Source organism: Chiloscyllium punctatum, chromosome 13 (assembly GCF_047496795.1).
Source record: "Chiloscyllium punctatum isolate Juve2018m chromosome 13, sChiPun1.3, whole genome shotgun sequence".
Lineage (NCBI taxonomy): Eukaryota > Metazoa > Chordata > Chondrichthyes > Orectolobiformes > Hemiscylliidae > Chiloscyllium > Chiloscyllium punctatum.
In genome coordinates this window covers 81,041,995-81,066,710 of record NC_092751.1, presented here as the reverse complement: position 1 = coordinate 81,066,710, position 24,716 = coordinate 81,041,995, and the positions used below count along the sequence as shown (strand labels likewise).

The window sequence follows — 24,716 nt, the reverse complement described above, 5'->3', positions numbered from 1 at the left end:
GGTCTCCTTCTATTTATTCCTGTCCCTGGCGACTGGGCCTTGTGTAATGCTCAGAGAACAGATGAGAAACAATCAATTGCTACCTGCTTCCTGCCCCCATCATCTGGCAGAGTATTACATTTCCTGGTTATTCAGTTAGTGACTCTCAATTCAAACTGAGTTAGATGCTTAAGCAGCCTTTCAGCTGCAGAACACTCATTAACAACTCAACAAAGATTATTGACATGTAACTCACGTATCAGCGACGATCCTTACAACACTGTGGACAAAAGTCAAATCCTGAGAGCAGGCACTAAATTTCCACCCAAATGCCCACCATTCTCCCTCCATTGAAACGCTTCATTTTTCACCAAATCTGACAAAATGTAAACCATAGCCCCCACATCTCTTCCTCAGCTGGGCTCAATGAGTCCCTCTGTGCGATGCTTTCCAGATTAAACTATCAAGATCAACTCTGTCTCTCTGTCTGTATGGCCCCTTTGTGTTCAAAAACAGTGGACTGTAGTCAAGGTGTCTGATCGCCCAAAGCCACTTGCTACAGCTTTTATGTTGCTCCAATAGACATTAATCTGGACGCTCAGAGCTCCTGTGACAGACAGACAGAATCCCAGGCACTAATGTGCCACGGGACAAATAACTTATTTTCAATCCAAATCATGACTTTGAGCTTTTACATCATGGCTCCATTTGCAGTCAAAGCCCAGGGGCCACAATTTTAGAAACAGAAATGGACCATTCTGCCCTTCAAGCCTATTCTTGCATTTAATTAGGCAGCGGCTGATCTGCATCCAAACTACATTGCCCACTGTACTCTCATCGTCTTGGGGACACTTTTCAACAGAAATCTACTTGCTTCAAATCGTGTAAACTCCTGCTGATCTCCTGCACCCACAGACAGGGTAGGGAGTTGGAACTTTTAGTATCGTGCACTTCAGAAAACATTTTCTGATTTCACTCCTCAGATAAAAAATGGGATAGGGTAGCGGTGTGGGGTCTGGGTGGGATGCTGCTCCCAGAGTCAGTGTGGACTTGATGGGCTGAATGACCTGCGTCCACACTATAGGGATTCTATGACCCAACTCAGCACCCTGTTCATGCTTTCTCCCCATCTCTTTTCAGTTAATCCTAAGAACAATATCCAGCCTCTTCTTGAAAAGAGTGGCATGGTGGCACAGTTGTTAGCACTGCTGCCTCACAGCGCCAGAGACCCGGGTTCAATTCCCGCCTCAGGCGACTGACTGTGTGGAGTTTGCACGTTCTCCCCGTGTCTGCGTGGGTTTCCTCCAGGTGCTCCGGTTTCCTCCCACAGTCCAAAGATGTGCAGGTTAGGGTGGATTGGCCATGCTAAATTGCCCGTAGTGTTAAGAAGCAAAGGAAGGGATATGGGTGGGTTGCGCTTCGGCGGGTCGGTGTGGACTTGTTGGTTCGAAGGGCCTGTTTCGACACTGTAATGTAATTTAAACAGTCCATGCTTTGGCCTAAAACACTTCCTCTGACGGAGAATTTCACAGGCTCACACTCTCCGGGAGGAGAAATCTCTCACCTCTGATCAAAATGGCTTCCTCCACATCATTAGGCTGTAACCCCTAGTTCTGTCATCCCTGTTCATTGGGAACACCTGTCCTGTACCTACTGTGTCTCGTCCTGTTACAATTTTGTAGGTGTGCTCAGATCCCTCTCATTAATAAACTCTTGTGAATCTAGCCTCTCTCAATGCAGTCTGTCTTCATATGTCAGTCCTGCCTTCCCAGGAATCAGTCTGGTAAATCTTTTGTTAATCTCCCTCCACAGCCAAAACATCCTTCCTCAGATAAGGAGAGGAAAACTGCACACAATACTCCGATGTGGTCTCGCCAAGGTCCTGTACAATTGCAGCAAGACGCTCCTGTACCTGAATCCTCTTGCTATGAGGCACAACATCCCATTTGCTTTCTTCACCGCCTGCTGTACCTGCTTGCTCACTTTCAACACCTGGTGCACCAGGATACCCAGGTCTCACTGTCCCCTCAGCCTTTCTAATCTATCACCATTCAGTTAATAATCTGTCGGCCTGTCCTTGTTATTAAAGTGGATAGCCTCACATTTATCCATATTATACTTCATCTGACATACAGTCATAGGGATGTGCAGCCCGGAAACAGACCCTTCGGTCCAACTCGTCCATGCCGACCAGATATCCGAAATTAGTCTCGCCCATTTGCCAGCATTTGGCCCATATCTCACTAAACCCTTTCTATTCATATATCCAGATGCCTCTTAAATATTGTAATTAGACAAGCCTCCACCACTTCCTCTGGCAACTCATTCCATACACGTACCACCCTCTGTATGAAACAGTTGCCCCTTCGGTCCCTTTTATATCTTCTCCCCCTTACCCTAAACCTATGCCCTCTAGTTTTGGACACCCTCACCCTGGGAACAAGACCTTGGCTATTCAACCTATCCATGCCCCTCATGATTTTATTTTATAAATGCATAAAACGTGCATTTGCTCACTCGTTCAACTTGTTCACATCACACTGAAGCATCTCTGCACCTTCCTCACAATTCACCCTCCCACCCTGCGTGCCCACCAAGGGATTTCTATCTGAACAGAACGGAAAAGAGCCCACAGAAACAGGGGACAGTACTCCGTCATGTAATAACACCAACTCCCACTTGCTGAGAGGCACCCGTCAAAGTTTAAAAAGATTCCCAGATTTTCAGTGCGTTTACAACAGCGACGTAGAGTTCTCTAGCAGCGTTGAACGCAAGGAAACCACTGACAATGGTTAAATTGTAAAAACAGTGAATTACCACAGGCCTTAAAAATCTTTAAACTGACCACATGTGTGATCTTTCAAGGAGGGGGTCACTATCAGAAGCCCACCCAGAACAGTCGGTATCTATTCTGGGCCACGCTGTAACTGTAAGGAATTCTAATCACATGCCCAAGCTTTCATCTAATCTCAGCTCAAGAATTTCCTTTTTCAAGATATGTAACTAATGGGTCTCTGGGCACTGCTAATCAGGCTGTGATTGAGGATGCCCAGTCCCTGGGTGTGGTACACAAACTGTCAAATTAAAGGCAGGAGGTTAAGGAACATAAGACTTGGGAAGGGGGGGGGGGTGACAGGGGGGCACAACAAGAGAAGGGGTAAAAGACAAAGAAAAAGAGACAGGAAGGTGGCTAGGGGAAGGGAGGGGGTAATGGCGGAGAGATGTCCAAAGCTGAGAATTCCCACATGTCTGTCCTCCAGCCGTACTGACTCCAAGCCTCCCCAACCACGTACCTCGCTCCCCAGCCCGTCTTACTGACCATCGCACTGTTTAGTGGAGCCAACGTCCTCATGGTGCTCCACATGCAGCCACAGAGTCATACAACACAGAACCAGACCCTTTGGTCCAACTCGTCCATGGAGGAAGCAACTTTCACAAACTAAGTTAAAAATCACACAACACCAGATTATAGTCCAACAGGTTTAATTGGAAGCACACTAGCTTTCGGAGCGACGCTCCTTACAAACTAAACTTGTCTCACTTGTCTGCACTTGGCCCACATCCCTCAAAACCTTTCCTATTCATGTACCTGCCCAAATGCCATTTAAAATGTTGTTACTGTATCCACGTGTTACTTCCTCTGGCAGTTTGTTCCACAAACATGAGAAAATTGCCCCTCAGGAACCTTTTAAATCTTTCTCGTCTCACCTTAAAAATATGCCGTCTACTTTTGAACTCACCTACCTTAAAGAAAAAGACTTTTATAAACCCCAATAAGGTCACCCTCGAACTCCTATGCATCAGTGGAGAAAGTGCCAGCCTATCCAGCTTCTCCCCATAACTCGTACGTTCCATTCCTGACAACACCCTGGTAAATCTTTTCTGAACCCTCTCCAATTTAATAATATCCTTCCAATAGAAGGATGACCAGAACTATACACAGTACTCCAAAAGTGGCCTCACCAATGTCCTGTACAACCTCAACAGGACATCCCTTGCTTCCCCTTTTCCTTTCTCTCTCACTCCCTGTCTTCATTTCCTACACAGAGAGTATCTTTCACAACCCTTCACTGACTGTAAAGCCCTTTAGGCCATCGAGGTCATGCAACGGTGCTATATCAATGCAATTCCTGTCTGTTCTCTCCATGCTATCTTCACCTGTTCCCTTTCTCTCACCATCCCTCGGCCTTCTTGTGTCGTTTGTCCTCTTTCCTGAACTACTTCTCTACCTGATCTCTCTCAGCCCAGTCCTCTCCTGTCCCATTCTCCCTCTGCACCCACCCAACAACTCCCCTGCTGACCCTGCCCCACTCTTGGTCTAATTCATTTACTCCACAAACTGCCCCTCTCACTCCACTTGCCTAGAATTCCACACTTTGTCCGAACGCCTCAGGTGTAACATAAGGAGAGATTCAGCTCACATTTAACCACGGCAGGTCACTCTTCATTACATTGCTCACCACATGCCCAGCGCCAGATTGCAATCTCTCAGGATTATTACAGGGCAAAAGGAGGCCACTCAGCCCATCGTGTCTGCCCCGGCTCGCCGAACAAGCAATTCACCCAGTGCCATTCTCCTGCTTTGTCCCTATAACCCTGCACACTGTTCCTTCACAACAAACCAGACTTCGTGATAGGTACAAAATGTAAAATGTTTTCAAAAGAAGCCAGTTACTTAGGTCTGGGTCTTCAAACCTGTAGCTGAATTGAACTAGCCGATCTAGAATAAAGGGAGAGGAAAGAAGCAATGACCCTGAACACAAATTTGCCCTCAGTGGGAAGTTTCTAAAAATAATATGGTTTAACTGTTCCTTTCCACACTGAGCAATCCTAAAACAACGAGTGCTTTAATCAGAAGCAAAGGCCGAAATAAAAACTGGATAAAAGAATTGGACGAGTATTTGAAGAGAAAGAACATAGAATCACTTGCTCAGCCATTTCAGCTAAGAGTCAGCCACATTGCTGTGGGTCTGGAGTCACATGTAGGCCCGACCAGGTAAATCAGCAGATTTCCTTTGTTAGTGAGCCTGATGAGTGTTTACAACAAACAAACAATGATGGCTTCGTCTTCTACAGTTTTATCAACTGAATTTAAATCTTGCCGAGCTGCTATGCTAAGATTTGAACCCAGATCCACACAATTAGCTGAGGCCTGTAGCCCAGTGACATTACCAACTCGCTCCCAGTTTCTCCCCAGTTCATACCGCCTTCTCCCAATTTACAAATGGATCCACACAAGTACTCATGGTTAGACTTTTCTCCAAAGCAAATGTTCACAAAACTCAATGGATCTGAAAACACTTCAAACGCAAGAGAACAGAAACTCTTTCACCCTGTCTTATCGCCCAATGGTTCCAACATAAACAAACAGCTCCTTAAGCACCACAGGAAGAATACGACAGCCTCCTGCCTAACAGCGACGCATTTTACCGAGAAAGGAGTCATTAAAGAAGGGGCTTTCTTTAATCCTGGGGAAGAGGGGAGCCTCAGGTGCACCACTTTCTCCAAAGACTGATCACGCAGAGGAAAGCCAGTGAGCCTGACACAGTGCGGCCATACAAATTGTGCATCAGGTCAGAATTTGCATGGCTAACGTGCTACCTTCTTTCTGGTGAAGTCGCGGTAGTCCCTCAGGATCTGACCGATCAGTCCTCAAAATCCCAACTATCGAAAATTTAAATCAGAGTGAAGATGACACCAAAAAGTATAGACACAAAGACACCTTCGCCAATTCTAGCAGTGAAGGACAGGGGATTGCTACTGCTTTTCTTGACTGTACACACACACATCTCACAACATTTCCAGTTCAGGAGTCTTGGTGCACATACAAAACAACATTGAGACACCAAACGAGATGGCAATGCATCCATGACCGACTATATGCGCACATAAATGCTCAGCTCATCGAGCTCAGTTACTTACTAATTTGAGCACTCAGATGGGATTTCCAAGGGAGAATTCAGCGCTGCATTCTGAAAGAATAAAAACAAAGAGGGTCATTGATAAATCGCAAACACCAAACACACGCAACGAAAAAGAGAGGAAAAGGGCAAAAAGTAGGAGCTAGCTGCCCTGATATTGGGTGAACTTTGCAGAGGTAGGGCCACAGAATGGCACACCGCTTTCAAATCGGATGCTATCGTCTCAAATCCCACTTCACAGTCAGGTCTCGAAACTCTTGCTTGGTTGAATAAATCCAGTGATTTTTCCTTGTGCCCTGGGGGTGGGTGATGTGGGGGCGGGGGGGGGGGGGGGGGGGGGGGGAGGGGGGGTGTTTGGGGAAAGACGGGAGTGGGGGGGGGGGGGCTGGGGGTGGGTGTGACAGATTGAACAGCAGACAGTTGTGCTCATTCTTGCATAGCCTCTGTTCTTTTGTTTGTGAATGAGTCATTGTGCATCAGACCAAAGGGAGGGAAAAATATCCAACCAGCTTTGGGGTACAGAGACAGCAGAAAAGGCTTAGAGAGGGAACCTTTTTAAGCTAACCCTGCTCTTGACAAACTTACCTAGTTCTCTATGGTGGGTGTGTTTGTTTCATTTTAAAACTACGGTACTCCTTTCGGAGAAATCGCTTAGTGCTATCTGGCAACGTTACATACATACATGCCCCCGTGCCCTTTCACAGGACTCCTCAGACATGGCTCTTTGTTCAAAAGCATTTCGATTTGACAGCCAAAGCCACAGTAAGCAGCAGACAAGCAGCTCCTCCAACAGCTGCTGTTGCTGTTCCACTGAACAAATCCTCAGCTCAGAAAGCATCGTGCTCACTAATCTGAAAGTCCTAATCACAGGCAACTTGGATAAGCACCCAGCCGAGCGGGAGAAGAGACGGGAGAGATTTTACCATCCGTAGCTCCATCGCAACAACCTCTTGCTCTCAGAGTTGGCAGCGGTGGGTGTGGGGCGGTCAGGGCTGGAACAGTATTCCCAGTTAACGGACAGAGACGGAGTGGACGTAACTGCCACTGGCCCACAGCGAGCACAACAACAGGAAACAGTAGAGGAAAGCTAAAAGCATGCACACATACACGTCTGCGTTCAATTGCAACCGTGATACAGGCAAAGTCTGGAAACAGAATCTGGGGACTGGTGGCCAGTCTCGACTCTGAAACTCAGCCAAACAGGAGGCTTGGAGCCAATTCCTGTGGGGAGCTCGTGCCGCGAGCAAGAACAGTTTCATTTTCAGGACACTGTGACCAAGAGGTCGAAACATGAACTCGCAAAAGCACTGACAAAAGAAAATCTAACAACGCTTGTAATTTCAGGAAAAGGACATGCACAAATGCTACCAGGATACAGTATTCCAGGTGACCAATCTCAGCTTTTGTCAAGTGTTTGCTGATTATCAATCGATTACAAGCTTTACGATCTTCAGCAGGAGACTCCCTGAAGACAGACTGATCCAGTCTCGTCAGTGAAAGGGTTAACACATGCAAGGAGTGATTGACATGAGAGAAAGTTGAGAATACCTTGCAAAATTGGGTGTCGTGGCTTCTAAAAAGCTTCTCCATTTTTTCTAAGTCTGTGTCTAGCTCAGCCTGGTAGAGATAGAGATCTTTCTCTAGCTGATCCTGATTGAAAACAAAAAGGAAGGGAGAGAAAGATTTGAGGAGTTCACTTAGGGCAAGTGCAAACAGACACACACACACACACATCAGACAAGAAGAGAGCAACTCATCACCGCAACTTGCAGCCTGTGGACTCAGCTGACTATCCTCAGATCAGCTCTTGGCAAAACAACGGCACATTGAAAACAGTATTTTGCTTTCAAATAAATTCACAACATCTGTCACTCAAGATACAAGTAAAGATAACCACAAAACAGTACAGTGACGGGGCAGAATCGAAGTGTTAAAATTTTACATGTGGGGACCAACAGTAAATTAACAGAAAAAAGAAGTGTTCACAATGTATTCATTTTTACAAGGGCTGGTTTGTTACTTCTCTGTCCTTTGACTGTGTTACTCCTTTGGTCTTCTTTCCCAATCCCAATACCTGACCACCCATGTTCCACGCTCCGAGATACCCACACTATGGCAGGCTCGAAATGGGGAGGCCATTCCAAATCATCACACACCTCAACACCAACATCCTGCACTAGCCATATCCCCAAATCACAATGAAAAATGTCCAACTGTCCTGAAGGTGCCGGAATATTTCTGGAAGGCAAAGGCCTGCATCTTCAGTTTCTGGCAGTGGTCACCAATAGAACAGTTTTACCCGATCCACGTTGCCCTTATTTTTCACATGGAAGTTTAATTTTGGAACATGAACATGCTATTTGACTGTAAGGGCATCACCGTTTGCTTTTAAGTTTAATCGCCAGGATGTGAACGGCAGTGGTAAAGCCAGCAGTTCTTGTCCTTCCTTGAAAGATGTTACTGAGGTGGTGATGAGCTGCCTTATGAACTACTGCAGTCCATGCTCTGTAGGTGCACGATGCAGTTGGAAGGGGAATTCCAGGATTAAGGCCCAGCGACGCTGAAGGGATGGTGAATGGCTTGGAGGGGAACTTGCAAGGGTGGTGTTCCCCATGAATCTGCTGCCCTTGTCCTTCTGGACGGTAGAGGTCACAAAGGCGATGGTGCTGCCGCTGGAACAGGCTTGGTTGAGTTACTGCCACACATCTTGAAGTTGGTGCTCATAGCCGTGTGCTGGTGAAGAAAATTAACATTGAAGGTGTTGCAAGTCTTCGCATCAAGTGGGCGGTTTATGCACTGGTGTGTTGTTTGAGCTGCACTCATAGGCAAGCGGAGAGTATTCCATTATGTTCCTAACTTGCACCGGGTAAATGGTGGATGGTCATTAAAGATGACAAGAAGTGGTTACTTGCTGCAGAATTTCCAGTCCAGTTCCAGTCTAGTCCAATTCAGTTTCTAGTCAATGGTAACTCCCCAGCATCTTGGTCGTGGAGGATTTCGCTTTGGTAATATTCAACGTCAAGAAGAGCTGGTTAAATTTCTCTCTTGTCGGAGATAGTTCGTGCTTGACACGTGCATGGCATAAATGTTAGATGTCACTTCTCAGCCAACCTTTGGATTCGGTCCAGGTCTTACTACAATGGATACGATCACTTCAGTTTTTGAGGAGTCACCCATGGCACCGAACTTTGTGTAATCAAAGAGCATCCTCACTTCCCAAGGTCATTAATGAAGCAACTGAAAATGATCAAGCCGAGGATAGTCCAGAGGAACTCTGGGCTGGTGTGGCACAATAGTAGTGTCCCTTCATCCGGGCCAAAAGATACACATAAACCCACCTGCTCCATAGGCCTGCATTAACATCTGTTAACAGGTTGACTGGAAAAATATTCGCCCTGAGCAACTCTTGTGCAGATGTTCTGAAACTGAGATGACTAACCTCCAACAGTAACCATCTTCCTTTGTGCTGGGTATGACTTGAGCCAGCAGACAGCTTTCCCCTGATTTCCAACGACTCCAGTTGTGGCAGGGCTCCTTCATGCCACACTCTGTCAAATAAAGTGACAAATTGAGGCTGAAGACAGGTTCAACTGCTGCCAATGGCTCACACCGCCTCACCGATGCCCAGTTCCTAAATCTGGTCAACAATTATTCCATTTAACACGTTGGTAGTGGCACACAACATGGAGGATATCCCCCCTATGAAGGCAGGATTTCATCACTACAAGGATTGTATGATAGTTATCCTTGCAGCCACTGTCAAGGCCAGAAGCTTCTACAAATGGTAAGGATGAGGTCAAGGATGTTTTTCCTTCTTGTTGGTTCCTTCACCGCCTGCCTCAGACAGTGTCCTTTCAGACCCAACCCGCTCCAGTCAGTCAGTCATGGTACTGCTGATGGTAACCCCCCCAACCCAGAGTATATTCTGTAACCTCAGGTATGTACCACAGAGGAACACTGATCCACCAGCTGAGGGGATGGATGAGGGATAAGGTTGGTGATAACACCATTCGCACCCTAAGCGTATATCACACATGACTCAGGTCACAGAATTCTTCCAAACGTTTCTGTGATCTTTAATACAGTTCCACGTTCTGCAGGCTCCATATCACTGGGCTCCCACCTCTCAATCTCCCGAAGTTGCCTCCAGCCTTGCAGCAATCTCCCTTAGCCTTACGCACCCACCCAGTCGCATCCCAACTTCACCACAGCAACCCCCTCCCACCTCAGTGGCTGACTATGACAATTGCCCAGTACAATTTTGCAGCTCTGCCTTTGTTTGTTCAGTTAATTGTTGCAGTGGTACATGGACTCTCAGTGATACGTGGAACTTGTACATCAAATGTTCCTCGATTCTGGAGTTCCCCAGGGAATTATGGAACGGTAGCTCCTGTCACGTTGTGCTGGATTCAAAAACTGTCCCTTTCTCCAAGTTGCTCCTGCGGTCCATGAGGAAACTGTACTGGAACAGTGGTTCATTCTAGGCCGTGTGAGAGCAGGGTTTATAGCTCCAGCTCAGTTTTAATCTGCTCGACATTAAATTGGTGACACAGTGGTAATGTCACTGGACTGATGCTCTATGGCAACAGTTCAAATCACAATGGCAGCTTATGGAAGTCAATCAATCAATCTGGAATCAAAAACTGATCACGACACTTGATCATAAAAATCCCATCCAGGTTGCTGATGAATTCTAGTGGAGGAAATCTGCCGTCCTTACCTGGTCTGACCTGTACATGACTCCAAGCCTGAAGCAATGCAGTTGACTTTTAACTGCCTGCCAAAATGGTCTCATAAGCAATTAGCGATTGGCAACAAAAGTTGACCCCACCAGCAACACCCACATGCCACAAAAGGAATAATGTCCCAAGTCAATCATTGATGAAACATGGATTCCGTTTCTCTCTCCACAGTTGCTGCTGGAGCGGAGTTCTCCAGCCTCCGCAATATTTTGTTCTTTCAAAGGAGTAAAGCTCAGCAATGGTCGCCTGACCTCAGAGATGGCCACTCTGGGTCAGCGAGTGGAAACAGGAGTTCTATTCTCTGAACAGGAGACTGTTCTGATCGGGATGATGCCAGTCAGACTTTGCACGAAGGGTACAACGTGGAACAAAGAGATAAAGCACTAGAAGCAAATCAACAGGGGCAAAGCGAAGAATAATATCGGAGTGCTGTTAACACCATTTGCAAAGGCTGCTTGCACAATCCAACTACAACAGAGACACGTCATGCATCAGTGATTACAGTCCTGAAGCCACAGCAGTTTGATATCAGAGCATTCATTCAGTAACTAATCACTCGGCAATGATCTGCAAGCCAGGGATATAATGCTGAATGCAAATGTTAGAAAGGAAATAAAATGCTGACAGTCTGGAATGAAAACAGAAAAGTCAAGCTGGTCAAGGTCTGAAAGAGAGAAGATTGGGACAGTGTCTCTGACAAAAAAACCAAGGACTTGCAATCCTCCTCTTTCAGAAGCTGACTGGTTGCAGCACCCGGAGGGTTAATGCTATCAGACAAAGGAGGGTGGACACATCAGAGAAACGAGTTACCTTTCTATTCTCTACAGAAAGAATAGAGCATTCTCCCGGCGTATATTCCCAAATCTTTTTTGGAGGCTGATGAAGAGCAAAGGAGGAAATGAAGAAATGAACAGGACAAAAAACATTGCAAGGAATTGGGAACGAGGGGGTCAGAACCCAAAGAGATTGCAAAACAGAGTGGGATAAATATCTCTGGTTGGGATCAGTCAGGATTCACTGCTCATGCATTGTGGGTGGGAGGAGATTGCAGAGCCAAGAATAACCAGGAGTGAACCAGTTCGGTGTCCGCTCGATATCCAGCTGGGTATCCTCAGTTAAGGTAGGGCTATTAAAACAGAGCTAGCACACACGGGGAAAAGAAACACCAGCTCAGTGCTCTCACCCTGTGCCCACTGACTTATGGCTTCTGCCAGTGGCAGTGGACAGAGCCCCTTCCTACTGTGAGGCCCACATGGTGGTAGAGCTCAATGGCGTACATTCAGACTACTTGGATGGGGATAGTAATGCCCAGGAGGTACAAAACGGCACACATTTGATGGCATCACAAAAGCTCTGCCTGTCGCAAAGTTGGGTGTGGGAGTATTTATACCATCGTGGGTGTATAGCCAATCAGAATCCGTTATAAGCACAAAATCTATTTACTCAATTGTTTTTACTTGGGAACCTATCAGCTATTTGATTAGACGCGACAGCCAAACACCCACACAGGCAGCCGTATTTGGCACCATTGAAGGGGAAGCTTGAGAAGCCTCTGACTCTATACAGCCCAAGAGCAGGCCTGAATCCTGGAATGCAGATGCAGAGGGGGCGAGGGCGTCTATGGGAGAATTAATTTTTAAAATGCAGTGCACAGAGACTATCAATGGGCAATGTGCATTTTCAAGCGCAAAGTGAGGCTCCAGTGGTTAGCTAGGCCGCAATGAGAAATGAAGGTGGGGCTGGACTGCGTTTCTGACCCCCTCATTCCCACTTTGCTCAGAGTCAACTCAGAACAGACAGAAAGAAACACTAAGAAGGGAGCGTTGTATCCTACCAGCTAGAGAGAGAAGCCAGCAGGAGAACCCGCTGAAAGACAGAGAGGAATCATGCTTTCAGCTGACATTTTACAATAGTCGTCTTTGCAACCATCACACACAGTGGGTTGGTCCAGAACCATGCCCAAAGGGAATGTATGACATTTTATTTTTCACAATAGAGTGAAAGCTGATTGGTTCGAAAGAAAATAGCATCTACCATATTGATCAATAGCTGCCATTGAGAAAAGCTTGAAGGAGGACAGGAATGAGACCATTATTCACATGGTATCCCAGTCACCTCAGGCAAGATGCTGTTTGAACCCAGCCAAGGAATTTATTGTACTGTTATTCCCTAATAATATCACAAGAGTAGAGCTGAGACCCACAAGGGGGTCGGTTGGGTGTGTCTCACACCTTTTATGACCCTGGCCATGACAGTTTGACCCAACCCAGCCCACGAAAACCACACCCTCCCCACACACAAATACTTCCTGCCTTGCGTGAAGGGGCTTTAGTCCATTAGCCAGATCCTGGGTCATTTGTCCTGAGCTAAAGCTGCAGGGAGACCCTGTGTGGCACCATTGCCCAGCACTGTGGTACACTGCTCTTCACTATCAAGACCTCAAACCCAGTACCAACTCCAGGCCTGCTATATCCCGCAGTGTCAGTGCAGGGTGCACAGTTCACAACAAGGCCAAAGGTGAAACAGGCAGCTCCCCCACTGTTGGTAGCAAGACCTTGGGGATGACGCCGCGACACTGAGATCACAGAGGGAGAGGGTGGGACCCAGATAGGGCGAGCAAGAGAGAGAGAGAGAGAGAGAGAGAGAGAGAGAGATGGGGAGGAGCAGAGAGTGTGGGTGAGCAAGGAGGGGGGGAGATCGGGGGCTTCCGAGCGAGGGAGAGAGAAAGAGCAAGGCTGGGATGTAGGGATGGAGAGCGGGAGTGAGACAGCAGTAGAGGGGGGAGTGGGTGGGAAGGGTAAAGAGGGCGAGAGAAAGGGACGGGGGGGGGAAGAGGGAAAGAGGGGGCGCGAGGGAAAGGGGGCAAGGGAAAGAGCGGGGGTGAGAAAAAGAGAGGGGGGCAAGGGACAGGACATGAGAACACGAGAGAACGAGAAAACTACAGAGCGAGAACACTAGAAAACGAGAGAGAGAAAACGAACGAGAGAGAGAAAAAAAAACGAACGAGAGAGAGAGAGAGAGAGAGAACGAACGAACTAGAGAGAGAGAGAGAGAGAGAGAGAGAGAGAGAGAGAGAGAGAGAGAGAGAGAGAGAGAGAGAGAGAGAGAGAGAGAGAGAGAGAGAGAACGAACAAGAGAGAGAACGAACAAGAGAGAGAACGAGAACAGCAGGGATGTGAACAAGCATGGTGGAAGGGTTGAGGAAAAGAGAGAACATCGTGTAATGGAGAGACTGAGAGTGAGTGGGAGAGAAAAGCACAGGGCAGGGGGGGAGAGAGAGTGGGGAGTGCAGGGACTGGGAGGGGGAAAACGAGCATGCTGTGGGTGCACTGGTAAGTCAGCACGTGGAGGAGTAACACCAGAGGTGCAGAAGGGAGCTAATACAAGGAAGGGAGGAAAGGAAGTACAATGAGGATGTTGAGGGGCTTAGGATAGAGGAGAGATGAGCAAGCGTGCCATAGAGACGGTGAGGAGCGGGAGTGTGCTGCGTTGGGTTCCTGCTGTAGTTAGAGAGATCGGGTGGCTCAGCACAAACACCACACTAAGCAGATTTACTAATCCATGGTCTGTGGTGAAATTAATCCAGTGACATGTGACCACTGGAGCTGGAACTCAGTGGCATTTGGATTTCAAGGCATTGGGCAGTGAAAAATAGCGCACAAAGTGATGCCTCAGAATGTGGGCTCTGAGCAATGGCAGGGGACAGTTTATTGACATGAAAACATTGGGTCAGAGCCCAATTCCACATTCAACTAATATCCAGATATAGATGATCATTTGAAGCTCCATAACATGTAAAAGGCCAAGTGCTGGAAAATGGGACTGCAGTGCATGAAGACTGCCAAGGATAGGATGGGCCAAAGGGCCTGTTTTTCTGTAACACTGCCTCTTCATGAGCTCACTCTAGTATGGTGCTTAACTCTTTAGCCTTGGAGCACGGAGGCCACGCTAGTCAGCCCCTGTCATCTTGATAGAAATGGGCATTAAACATAACCAGTGGCCGAATCACAATGGGACAATTGCTGCTTTTTATGTTCAACAGATAGAATGACTCATTAGGGACTGGAGACTCCTGGAGAAGAACTTCATCTCCAGTGAGACTATTCCTGAAAAGTTAATGTTCCTGCGAACAACTGCAAAGACAAAGAGCACTTGACTGATCGGGAACTCAGCTGGTGACTTACCGGCTTGCCAAACTCCAGCTCCGAAAAGAATCTATACCAAGGTTCATTCTTTAAATCTATTTCTTCCGGACTTATGTCCCGCTTCTGAAGAGGTAACAGCATCGAGAGTGGAGAGAAAGAAGAAGATTGAGTGCAGTCTACAGAACAGTGTGAAATATGCCATGGACTGAGGAGCTGGGCGATGTATGGACAAACCACCTGAACCAAGTACAAGGCTCCGAATTCAAAACTGAAACCTGCAGCTCCTTAGTTACTTACAAAGTACTGAAATTGTTCCTGTCCTCAGAATTTGATGGGGAAATACGTTGAGGCAGCTTTAACTTAATTTAATTTCAGTTTAAAAGAATAGGGAAGCTGCATTGTCCCTGTCTTGGGACAGTCTCAAGACAGCTTTACTTTGTTTAATTGAGTAGACCCAACCCCGTGCTATACCTGTCCCCATTATACACTCACAGGACCTGTTGAAGGAGCTTTACTGCGCATCTAACCTTGTGCTACGCCTGTCCTGGGAGTATTTGATGGAGACAGTGCACAGAGACTCAGTATCTAACCCTGTGCTGTCCATGCCCGGTTTGATGCTAACGTGGATGTTTGAATTCAAACCTATTCCACTCACCACCATTGATACCCCTCACAAGAATCAGTAGTCACTCAGCACTTAGTTTAAACATACGAGACATTAAATAGATAATGTCTTGATGAGAAGGGACTGCAGTCTTTAATATAATCATTAATGTGTACATCAGTGATTATGCTCAGTGGAGCCAAGTGAATAGTTCACAGGTGATACCATACATCCCAGCAACATGAGCAGAGAGACCAAAGATTAATGCACAAAGCCAAAAGCAGTGAATGAATAGGTACAGTCACTCTAGAATATGAGAAGCTTTGAAAGGGAGTTAGATATCAGACATATTAAGTACAGAAAAAGGCAATTCTTGAGAGAGCGACTGCAGAGTAACTCCAGTGAGTTGAGGGGCCACACAGTATTAGAGCAGTTCACATTAATAGTTCAGCCCCAACTTTGTACTCATTGAGCTGGACCTGATCTGAATTGCACAGGTCAAAGGAGAGACACAGACCCTACTCCCAATTGACTCCTGTTGGTCAGTACGCAGATGCGTCTTTGAAAAGCTCTGCGTTCCACAGTTAGACCCACCTCAAATCAGCCAATGTGACAATAGCTATTGTCCAAGTCATAGGGTCCCATAGTGGGATACCCACAGGCTAACCCTGCCTGAGGAACCACACATTATCAGTCGACATCTTCCACACAAAAAAAAGGGCAGGAATAACGTGGGAAACTGCCCAGACAGTAGTCAGTTGTTGGTCAGGGACGATGCAATTTGTGTCACATCACACATTATGGACTCAGACCATAGCTCTCTCAGACATCCCTTCAAGAACTTTCATTCCCAGTCCAATCAAAACCTATTACTGGTGAACCTTTTACTCTACATTGATGTTTGACACACCGTGTTCAGATGTTCAATGAAACAGCAAAAGTCTTTCAGAGAATATACAAGGGTTTTATTGTAATTCTATAGTTTATCACAATCAGTTTCCACATTTCCCTTCTCAATCCTTTCTCTGTAAAAGGAGCTAACCCCACACTGGGGAAGGACCCAACTCTCGAAAGAAAATAGACCAAGCACCAATTGAAATGAAATATCGAATGAACATATAACAATGCAGTGTAAAGAACACAGCTCCAGTTTTATTTTAACATTCCACCACTAAAATTACCAAATCTCAATTAGCAAACCACAAACACTACCAGGGACAGTATATCAGTAACAAAATAAATCTAAATAGTTGGGGAATCAAGGGATGTATTAAATCAAAATGGAGTTGGCGAAGGTAATAACACCCTCAAGAACCCAATGCTTAAATTCAAACTCCAACGAGCATCGATTGCTCTCAATCAACTCTGGTAGTGTTCTGGATGACCCCTGCATTTCTAACACTGAGAATTAGAATTAGGTTTTATCGTCAATTAAGACTGCAGGATTCACCAACTAACTCTTGCAGTCAAGAGCAGCAGGCAACAGAGACAGATAACTCTCAGCCTTACTACAGTGGTCTCAAACACATTTGATTCAACACAAAGAAATACAGTTCAGAATAATGCAACCTCTGGTCTCTCACTATCAAGACAAAGCCCCTATGTAACATGTGCTCCAGACACCAGGACATTCCGTTGCCTATTACGTAAACCCCACATGCAAACATGGTGCATTCCGTCACATGGGAACACATTCAGGATAAAGCATCTTTTGTTGTGCTTCGGTCAAATGCGAAAACTCTCACTCAGCAAAAGGAGATGTGGCCCACCGCTGGGACTACCACCATTGCACACTGTTCCACTTCCATTCTTAAAGTGGTTCAGTCCCGTCAGGTGACAAACAGGTCTTCTGAGCAACTTTCCCGCTTTGGCTGCTAGGAGAACATTCAACTCAAGGTCACCTTCGAATGATGAGACAATAAGTTTATTTTCAGCCATTTAGGCAAATGGCCCCTCGTTGCCCTCTGGAGGAGCCAACTGCTGGGAAATGCAGCACGTTGTAGGGTTTGCAGTAAAAGGTCATTCCCCGGGGAAGACCACCATTTTTGAGTTTTGTCAGCTCCAATTTCAAGATAGAGCTCTGGTCACAGCAAATAATTCATCCACTCAATCCGGCCACTAACTGTGGCCACAATCAGGCTGAATGCACACAACGTGACCCAGGAACGAGTTTGTGATGGTTCAAGTCAGGCAATCTGCTCTCTCAAAGCAGTCAGTCACTTTCCATGACACTGCAGAAAATGCTGTTCATAACGCTGCTTCCAATCATGTAAGGACAGGGCCCGGAATTTCAATTAGTTGAGGTAGAGTCAGACTGACCAACCAGGTACTGCATGGGACAGGTGACATAACATTACTTCACACTCAGGATCTGAATGTCCAACAGTCCCCCTTGAAATTAAATATCTCCAAATAAAAAAGTGCAGTTGCTTGGGGCAGAATTCGCTGACTAGTGGCAATGAAGAATCCTATTGAAACTGAATGTGTCCAATTTCAGTTCCGCAAACAACCAGTCCGTATTTTTTTTTTAAGATTCCCTACAGTGTGGAAACAGGCTCTTCGGCCCAGCAAGTCCACACCGAATCAAGATAGTCCATCTCCCCTGACACAATATCTGGAAGCCTGGCAGATTGATTTCCCTCCAGTGTCCATTTGAAGTCATTCATCTTCTCTACATCCACCATCCTTGCAGTCCATCGAACTCCTTCCAAACTCTACTGAATTCTTATTAGCACTTGGAACTTTCCATTGAAAAGATAGTGCACTGATTTTGAGGTCTAAGTACTTTAAACAGTGTGCGCTTCCCCATCCCAAAATCTAGGAACTTCTAAGCACTCGACACCAACCTCAGGATGTAAACTGCAACATGGCCCATGAGAGTGAGACGGTGACTTTATTATCTCTCGGTTTAACTGGACTGACTGCAAGAGCACTTTCTTATTGATGTCTTCCTCAGATTGGGTTGAGAGATGTATGTTGCTTTACCTCATCCTAGAAAGATGGGAGATAATGCAGTCTCACTCCCACCACTGAAGGAACACTGACTTATGATCTCATTGATCTGAGTCTATTCGAGTCAGGCAGCATGGAAACAGGCTCTATGTGCCTATCCCAATTCATCATGCCAATACCAACCAATAAACACCAAACTACACTAATCCCATTTGGTCAACAGCCGACCTAACCCTGGCATGTTAAGTGTTTATCTTGTGAGTGAACTTGCCTCCACCACGTAGGCAGTACACTCCAGACCCGAACTACTCTGCCCGAAAAAGAAAATTTCCCAGCATCACTTTTTCTACTTCTACTACGTATTTTAAATTGGTTTCCTCTAGTTTCCAAATCTGCCATGAGTGGGAACACTTATTGCTCAATTCACTCTGCCTAGAATAGACTGGACACAATACTCCAGCCGAGACCCAGCTAGTGGCTTATACACATTCAGTGTAACCTCCCTGGCTCTTGTGGTCTATCCCCTTCTTAATAAAGTCAAGGATACTGAAGGCTTCATTAACTGCTCACTCACACAGGCCTGACACTGAAATGACCTTTAACATCAACATCCAACTCTTCCATCTCTCTCCTCTCTGCCTGCTGACAAAACCTGTCTTTTTGATTTGGTCATCACTTCAGACAAACACCCTGGGATGTTCAATTGCATGAAAGTCACTCAGAAAAACAAGGGATTCCTGTTGTTTTATTGGTGTTAATACAGGTCTAGGAACTTCACACAGAAGAACAGTGTTACGAGGTTCCACTGCAGTCCAAGTGTCTGTCAGAGCCTTGATTCTTGAACCTACAGTCTGTTGTAGACATGGCACCTCATGCATTCTCTTTCAATGTCTTCTGAAGCAAACAAACGATGAGCAGGATGAGGTGAGCAACGGGAGTGCATCAAGACATTTCAGTTCATCTCGCAAAACTTCAGCAAAATAAAGTGTCCTTAGGCTGAAGTGCATTGTAAGTGGCCTTACTTACCAATGTTGCTTAACCTCATCCTAGAAAAATGGAGTTAATCCAATCTCCCTGGATGGCCTTACTTACCAGTTACAAGCAAGAACCAATCCAAGTATTACTTCTCTTGAGTTACACGATAAAGGAATTTTAAATAAACCAGCGAACCCTCCAATGCGGGTTTCTGTTGGAGTTGTCTGGATTGAAATGTAAAGGCTAATTCTGCATCCAAAGATAACACAGACATAACCTTGACTTACATCTCGCCCTGTCTCCTCTTCATGACGATTTGACAGATTTTCATTCTGAACCTGATCAGTTGTGTAGCCAATGGTTCTATTCTGGGTCAAAGCCTGCGTAGGGTCTTTCTCAATCTTTTCTTCTGTCTTCTGGTGCAAAAAGGTCATTGAAATGAAATTTGTGTGTTTCTGGCATCATGCACTTACACTTCAGGTTTCAACACCAAAAAGGACTGATCTCAATCAATGACAAGATAAACGCATGCAGAAACATGCAAGAGTAGCATGGCAGAGGCCCAGCATTGCTGCTCCAACCATTTCCATTCAAGTAAAACAGAATCTCTCTACTAGAGATGTATGTGCGTGGGTGGGCATACCCAAGGGAGGGAGGGAGGGTGTGTGACCGTTCCCTTGGGAGGGTGTGTGCATGTGTCCATCATTCCCCAGTGATGGAGGGAGGGAGGGTGTGTGTGTGTGTGTGTGTGTGTCCATTCATTCCCCAGTGACGGAGGGGGTGTGTGTGTCTGTCTGTCTGTCTGTCCGTTCCCCAGTGAGGGAGGGAGGGGATGTGTGTGTGCGCGTCCGCCCGTCCGTTCCCCAGTGACGGAGGGAAGTGTGTGTGTGTGTATGTGTATGTGTATGTGTGTGTGTGTGTGTGTGTGTGTGTGTGTGACTGTACCCCAATGTGTACAGTCTATCTTTGCGAGGGTGAAGTTGGCAGTCATGTTGAAATGATGTTCACACCCTCACACTCTCTGTGACTGAATGCTGTGCTCCCATCCATGGCAATAAATAAACGCAGAACAAAAAATCTTTTGCCTTGTGCACGTGCTGCATGCAAATCAGGCACTAAGCATTCAGCCACTGTGACCAGAATAGCAATAAAAGCTCTCACAGACAAACATCCTCACAGTTCACTTCCAGTCCAAAAGTCCACAGGCAGGAAAAAGGTGATGCAAGAGTCAGACTGTCTCCTGCCTGAATGTTTAAGTCTCACAATTCTGGGCATGTCATTCCAAAGGTATCTGTTCCCAGATCTCTCTCTGCTGCAAGTTCATCTCTTTACAAACACTGACTAATCTTTCTGGACACTGCTTGTTCACAAGCCAGTGCTAAATATCCAAATTAATTCCAAAATTAATTTATGATTCCCAAATTTATACATCAGCCAAATACAGACACAACTTGGATTTGAATTTTTAAATATACTTAAAATAAGGGTTTGTCTTAGAAAATTAACGGTGTAATTATTAAATTGAATTGCAAGTCACAATTAAAGTTAGTCAGTGATTACATCTGATGACATTATGGTTGAGCTATTTTCTGTGATTGGAGAATTTTCATTTGACTGTCAACTCAGATTTGAGTTTAAAAAATAAAATCTACTATAGATATAATCATCTCCGTTCTCAAGGGGATGAAAATAAAAATCAATATTCAAAAGCAGCAACCAATACGCAAGTTGGTTTCGGAAGTTATCACTCACTAAAGTGTGGCACGGTGGCTCAGTGGTTAGTGCTGCTGCCTCACAGTGCCAGGGATCTGGGTTCAATTCCCACCTTGGGTGAACGTGCAGAGTTTGCATATTCTCCCTATGTCTATGTAGGTTTCCTCCCACCGTCCAAAGATGTGCAGGTCAGGTGAATCAGCCATACTAAATTGTCCATAGTGTTAGGTTCATTAATCAGAGGGAAATGGGTCTAGGTGGGATACTCGTCGGACTTGTTGGGCCAAAGGGCTTGTTTACACACTGTAGGGAATCTAATCTAAATGCAGCCTCGTGGGCTGCACGGTGGCACAGTGGTTAGCACTGCTGCCTCACAGCACCAGAGACCTGGGTTCAATTCCCGCCTCAGGCGACTGACTGTGTGGAGTTTGCACGTTCTCCCTGTGTCTGCGTGGGTTTCCTCCCACAGTCCAAAGATGTGCAAGTCAGGTGAATTGGCCATGCTAAATTGCCCGTAGTGTTAGGTAAGGGGTAAATGTAGGGGTATGGGTGGGTTGCGCTTCGGCGGGACGGTGTGGACTTGTTGGGCCGAAGGGCCTGTTTCCACGCTGTAAGTGATCTAATCTAAAAAAAAGGAGTTTTATTTGATAGTGGAGTAGATTGATGCAAGATGCTCCCACCTTTCAGGCTACTAATGCCCAGTTTCAGGCACTGGGAGGCTCAAGATCCCAGTTATTCGGGATATTCAGAGATTCGACAGTGGGAGCTCCATCTGATGAAACCACCTTTCAATCCCCTTAGAGATAAAAGATTTCTACCACAACAGACTGACAAGGAATAAGAGTCTGCCCTTTGAGCCTGCTCCACTATTCAAGATGATCATGGCTGACTCGATGTTAACCTCAATCCTACATTCCTGCACACTCTCAATAATCTTTCATCCCATTGCCAATCAAGCATCGAACTACCTCTGCCTTAAAAATATTTCAAGGCTCTATATCTACTTCCTTTTGAGGAAAGGAATTCCAAAGACTCTCAATCCTTAATTTTTTTTCTTCCCTTACAAATAGATGACCCTTTACTTTTAAATGATGACTAGAATCATTGAGTCATACAGTGTACAAGAGGCCCTTTGCCCATCCAGTCTGCACTGACAAGCAAGAAACACCTGACCTTCAACTTAATCCCATTTACCAGCACTTGGCCCATAACCTTCAATAATATGATGAGCCAAGTCCTTTTTAAAGGATATGAGGCAACCCACCTCTACCACTGCCCAAGACAGTGCATTCCAGGCAGTTTTTCTCACATCCCACTAAAACTCCTGTCCCCACCTTAAAGCCATCTTTCCTCATGACTAACCCTTCAACTAAGGGCAATAGTTGTTCCTTGCCCACTGTATGTCTCTCAATCTTGTACACCTCAATCAGATCACCCCTCAGTCTTCTCTGCTCCAATGAAACAACCCAAGCCAATCCAACCTGTCCTCATAACATCAATTTCTATCCCAGGCAGCATCCTGGTGAATCTCCTCTGCTCCCATCCAGTGTAATCACATCCTTCCTGTAATGGGGTAGCCAGTACTGGACACAGTACTCTAGCTGTGATCTCAACAACGTTCCACATAACTTCAAAATGACTTCCCCGCTTTTGTAATCTCTGTCCAGATTGATAAAGGCAAGTGTCCCATATGCCTTTTCCAGCACCCTACTAACATGCCCTTCCGTCTTCGGAGATCTACAGACAAACACTCCAAGATTTCTCATTCCAGTGAACTTCCTAGTGTTATGCCATTCACTGAATTCTTCCTTGTCAAACTACCCCTTCCAAAGTGCATCACCTCACAGTCATCAGGGTTAAACTCCATCTGCCATACTTGTCAAACGGACCATTCCATTTACATCTTGTAGCCCAAGACATTCAGTCTCACCGTTAATCATTTGATCAAACATTGTGTCCTCCACAAAATTACCAAGCCAAACCCCACACAATCATCTATGTCATTCATATAAATAATAAATAATCGGGAACCCAGCACAGATCCCTGTTGTGTGCCACTGGACCTTGCTTCCAGTCAGTAAAGCAGCTTTCTATCGTCACTCTCTAACTCCCACAAAGGAATCAATTCTGAATTGACATTATCAAGTTACCCTGTATCTGATGCACATTTGCCTTCTTGATAAGAATCCTATGTGGGACCTTGTCAAAGGCTTTGCTGAAATCCATATAAATTACATCAACTGCACTAGCCTCATCTATACACCTGGTCACCTCATCAAAAACTTCCATCAAATTTGTTAGGCATGGCCTCCCTCTTACAAAGCCATGTTGACTATCCCCGATCAATCCTTGCCTGCACTAAACACTACATAGGACAAACAGGAAGACAGCTAACGATCCGCATCCATGAACACCAACTAGCCACGAAACGACACGACCAGCTATCCTTAGTAGCCACACGAGCAGATGGCAAGCAACATGAATTCGACTGGGACAACACTACTATTATAGGACAAGCCAAACAGAGAACAGCCAGGGAATTCCTAGAGGCATGACACTCATCCACAGATTCAAATAATAAGCACATCGACCTGGACCTAATATACCGGCCACTACAACGGACAGCTGGAACTGACAACCGGAAGTGACAGATTCAAACCACTACAAATGCCGGATGAAAGATCACAGAAGAGCTTCACAGGAGGCTCCCAAGCACTGAGGATGTCACCTAGACAGGGGACGAAACGTCTGCAACACAAATTCCCAGCTCGGCGAACAGAACCACAACAACAATCCTTGCCTCTCCAAATACGGATAGATGCTCTCCAGTAGTTTCCCTAACACTGATGTGAGACACACTGGTCTGTAGTTACTGCCTTATCTCTACAGCCCTTCTTAAAATAAGGGAACTACATGAGTGGTTCTCCCTAGTCCTTTGGCACCTCCCCCCTGTCCACAGAAGAACTAAAAGTATGGGTCAGTGCTCTGCAGTCTCCTCCCTTGCCTCCCACAGCAGTCTGAGACATAATAGGGCCACACGGTGGCTCAGTGGTGGGCACTGCTGCCTCACAGCACCAGGGTCCCAGGTTCAATTCCAGCCTGTCTCTGTGGAGTTTGCACATTCTCCCCATGTCTGCGTGGGTTTCCTCCGGGTGCTCCAGTTTCCTCCCACAGTCCAAAGATGTGCAGGTCAGGTGAATTGACTATGCTAAATTGCCTCTAGCGTTAGATGAGTTAGTCAGAGGGAAATGGATCTGGGTGGGTTACTCTTCAGCGGGTCGGTGTGGACTGGTTGGGCCGAAGGGCCTGTTTCCACACTGTAGGGAATCTAGTCATGAATCTAATCAATTCATCCGGACCTGGAGATTTGTCCACTTTAAGCCTGCCAATACGTTTATTACTTTGTCCTTCCTAATATCAATTTGCTCAAGTACCTTGCAGTGTCTCCCACTGGATTTCACTAGAACCCACTGGATTTTCCCCACAAGAGGAAACATCCTTTCCACACCCACCAGATTAAGTCCCCTCAGAATCTTATCTGATCCAATTAAATCACCTCTGACTCTTCAAAACTCCAAAAGGATACAGGCCTAGCCTTTCAACATAAGGAAATCCACTCATTCCAGGTATTGGTCTAGCAAACCTTTTCTGAACTGTTTCTAAACACATGAACATACTTCTGTAA

The 24,716-nt window shown here is 46.0% G+C and overlaps 1 protein-coding gene across 44 annotated transcripts in view; it reads right to left on the bottom strand.

The window, feature by feature from the left end:
• LOC140484571 (sorbin and SH3 domain-containing protein 1) overlaps window positions 1-24,716 on the bottom strand; it is a 408,466-nt gene that overhangs the window by 62,723 nt on the left and 321,027 nt on the right. For 32 of the 44 annotated variants that reach the window (XM_072582966.1, XM_072582965.1, XM_072582978.1 and 29 more), the window contains 5 exons: window positions 19,606-19,734; window positions 14,827-14,910; window positions 11,453-11,518; window positions 7,449-7,550; window positions 5,902-5,951 (listed from right to left, as the gene is read on the bottom strand). In XM_072582966.1, the coding sequence (XP_072439067.1) occupies window positions 5,902-5,951; window positions 7,449-7,550; window positions 11,453-11,518; window positions 14,827-14,910; window positions 19,606-19,734 (431 nt within the window). The remainder of the gene's footprint in view (window positions 1-5,901; window positions 5,952-7,448; window positions 7,551-11,452; window positions 11,519-14,826; window positions 14,911-19,605; window positions 19,735-24,716) is intronic. The other 12 variants (XM_072582970.1, XM_072582981.1, XM_072582982.1 and 9 more) reach the window with 8 other exon arrangements.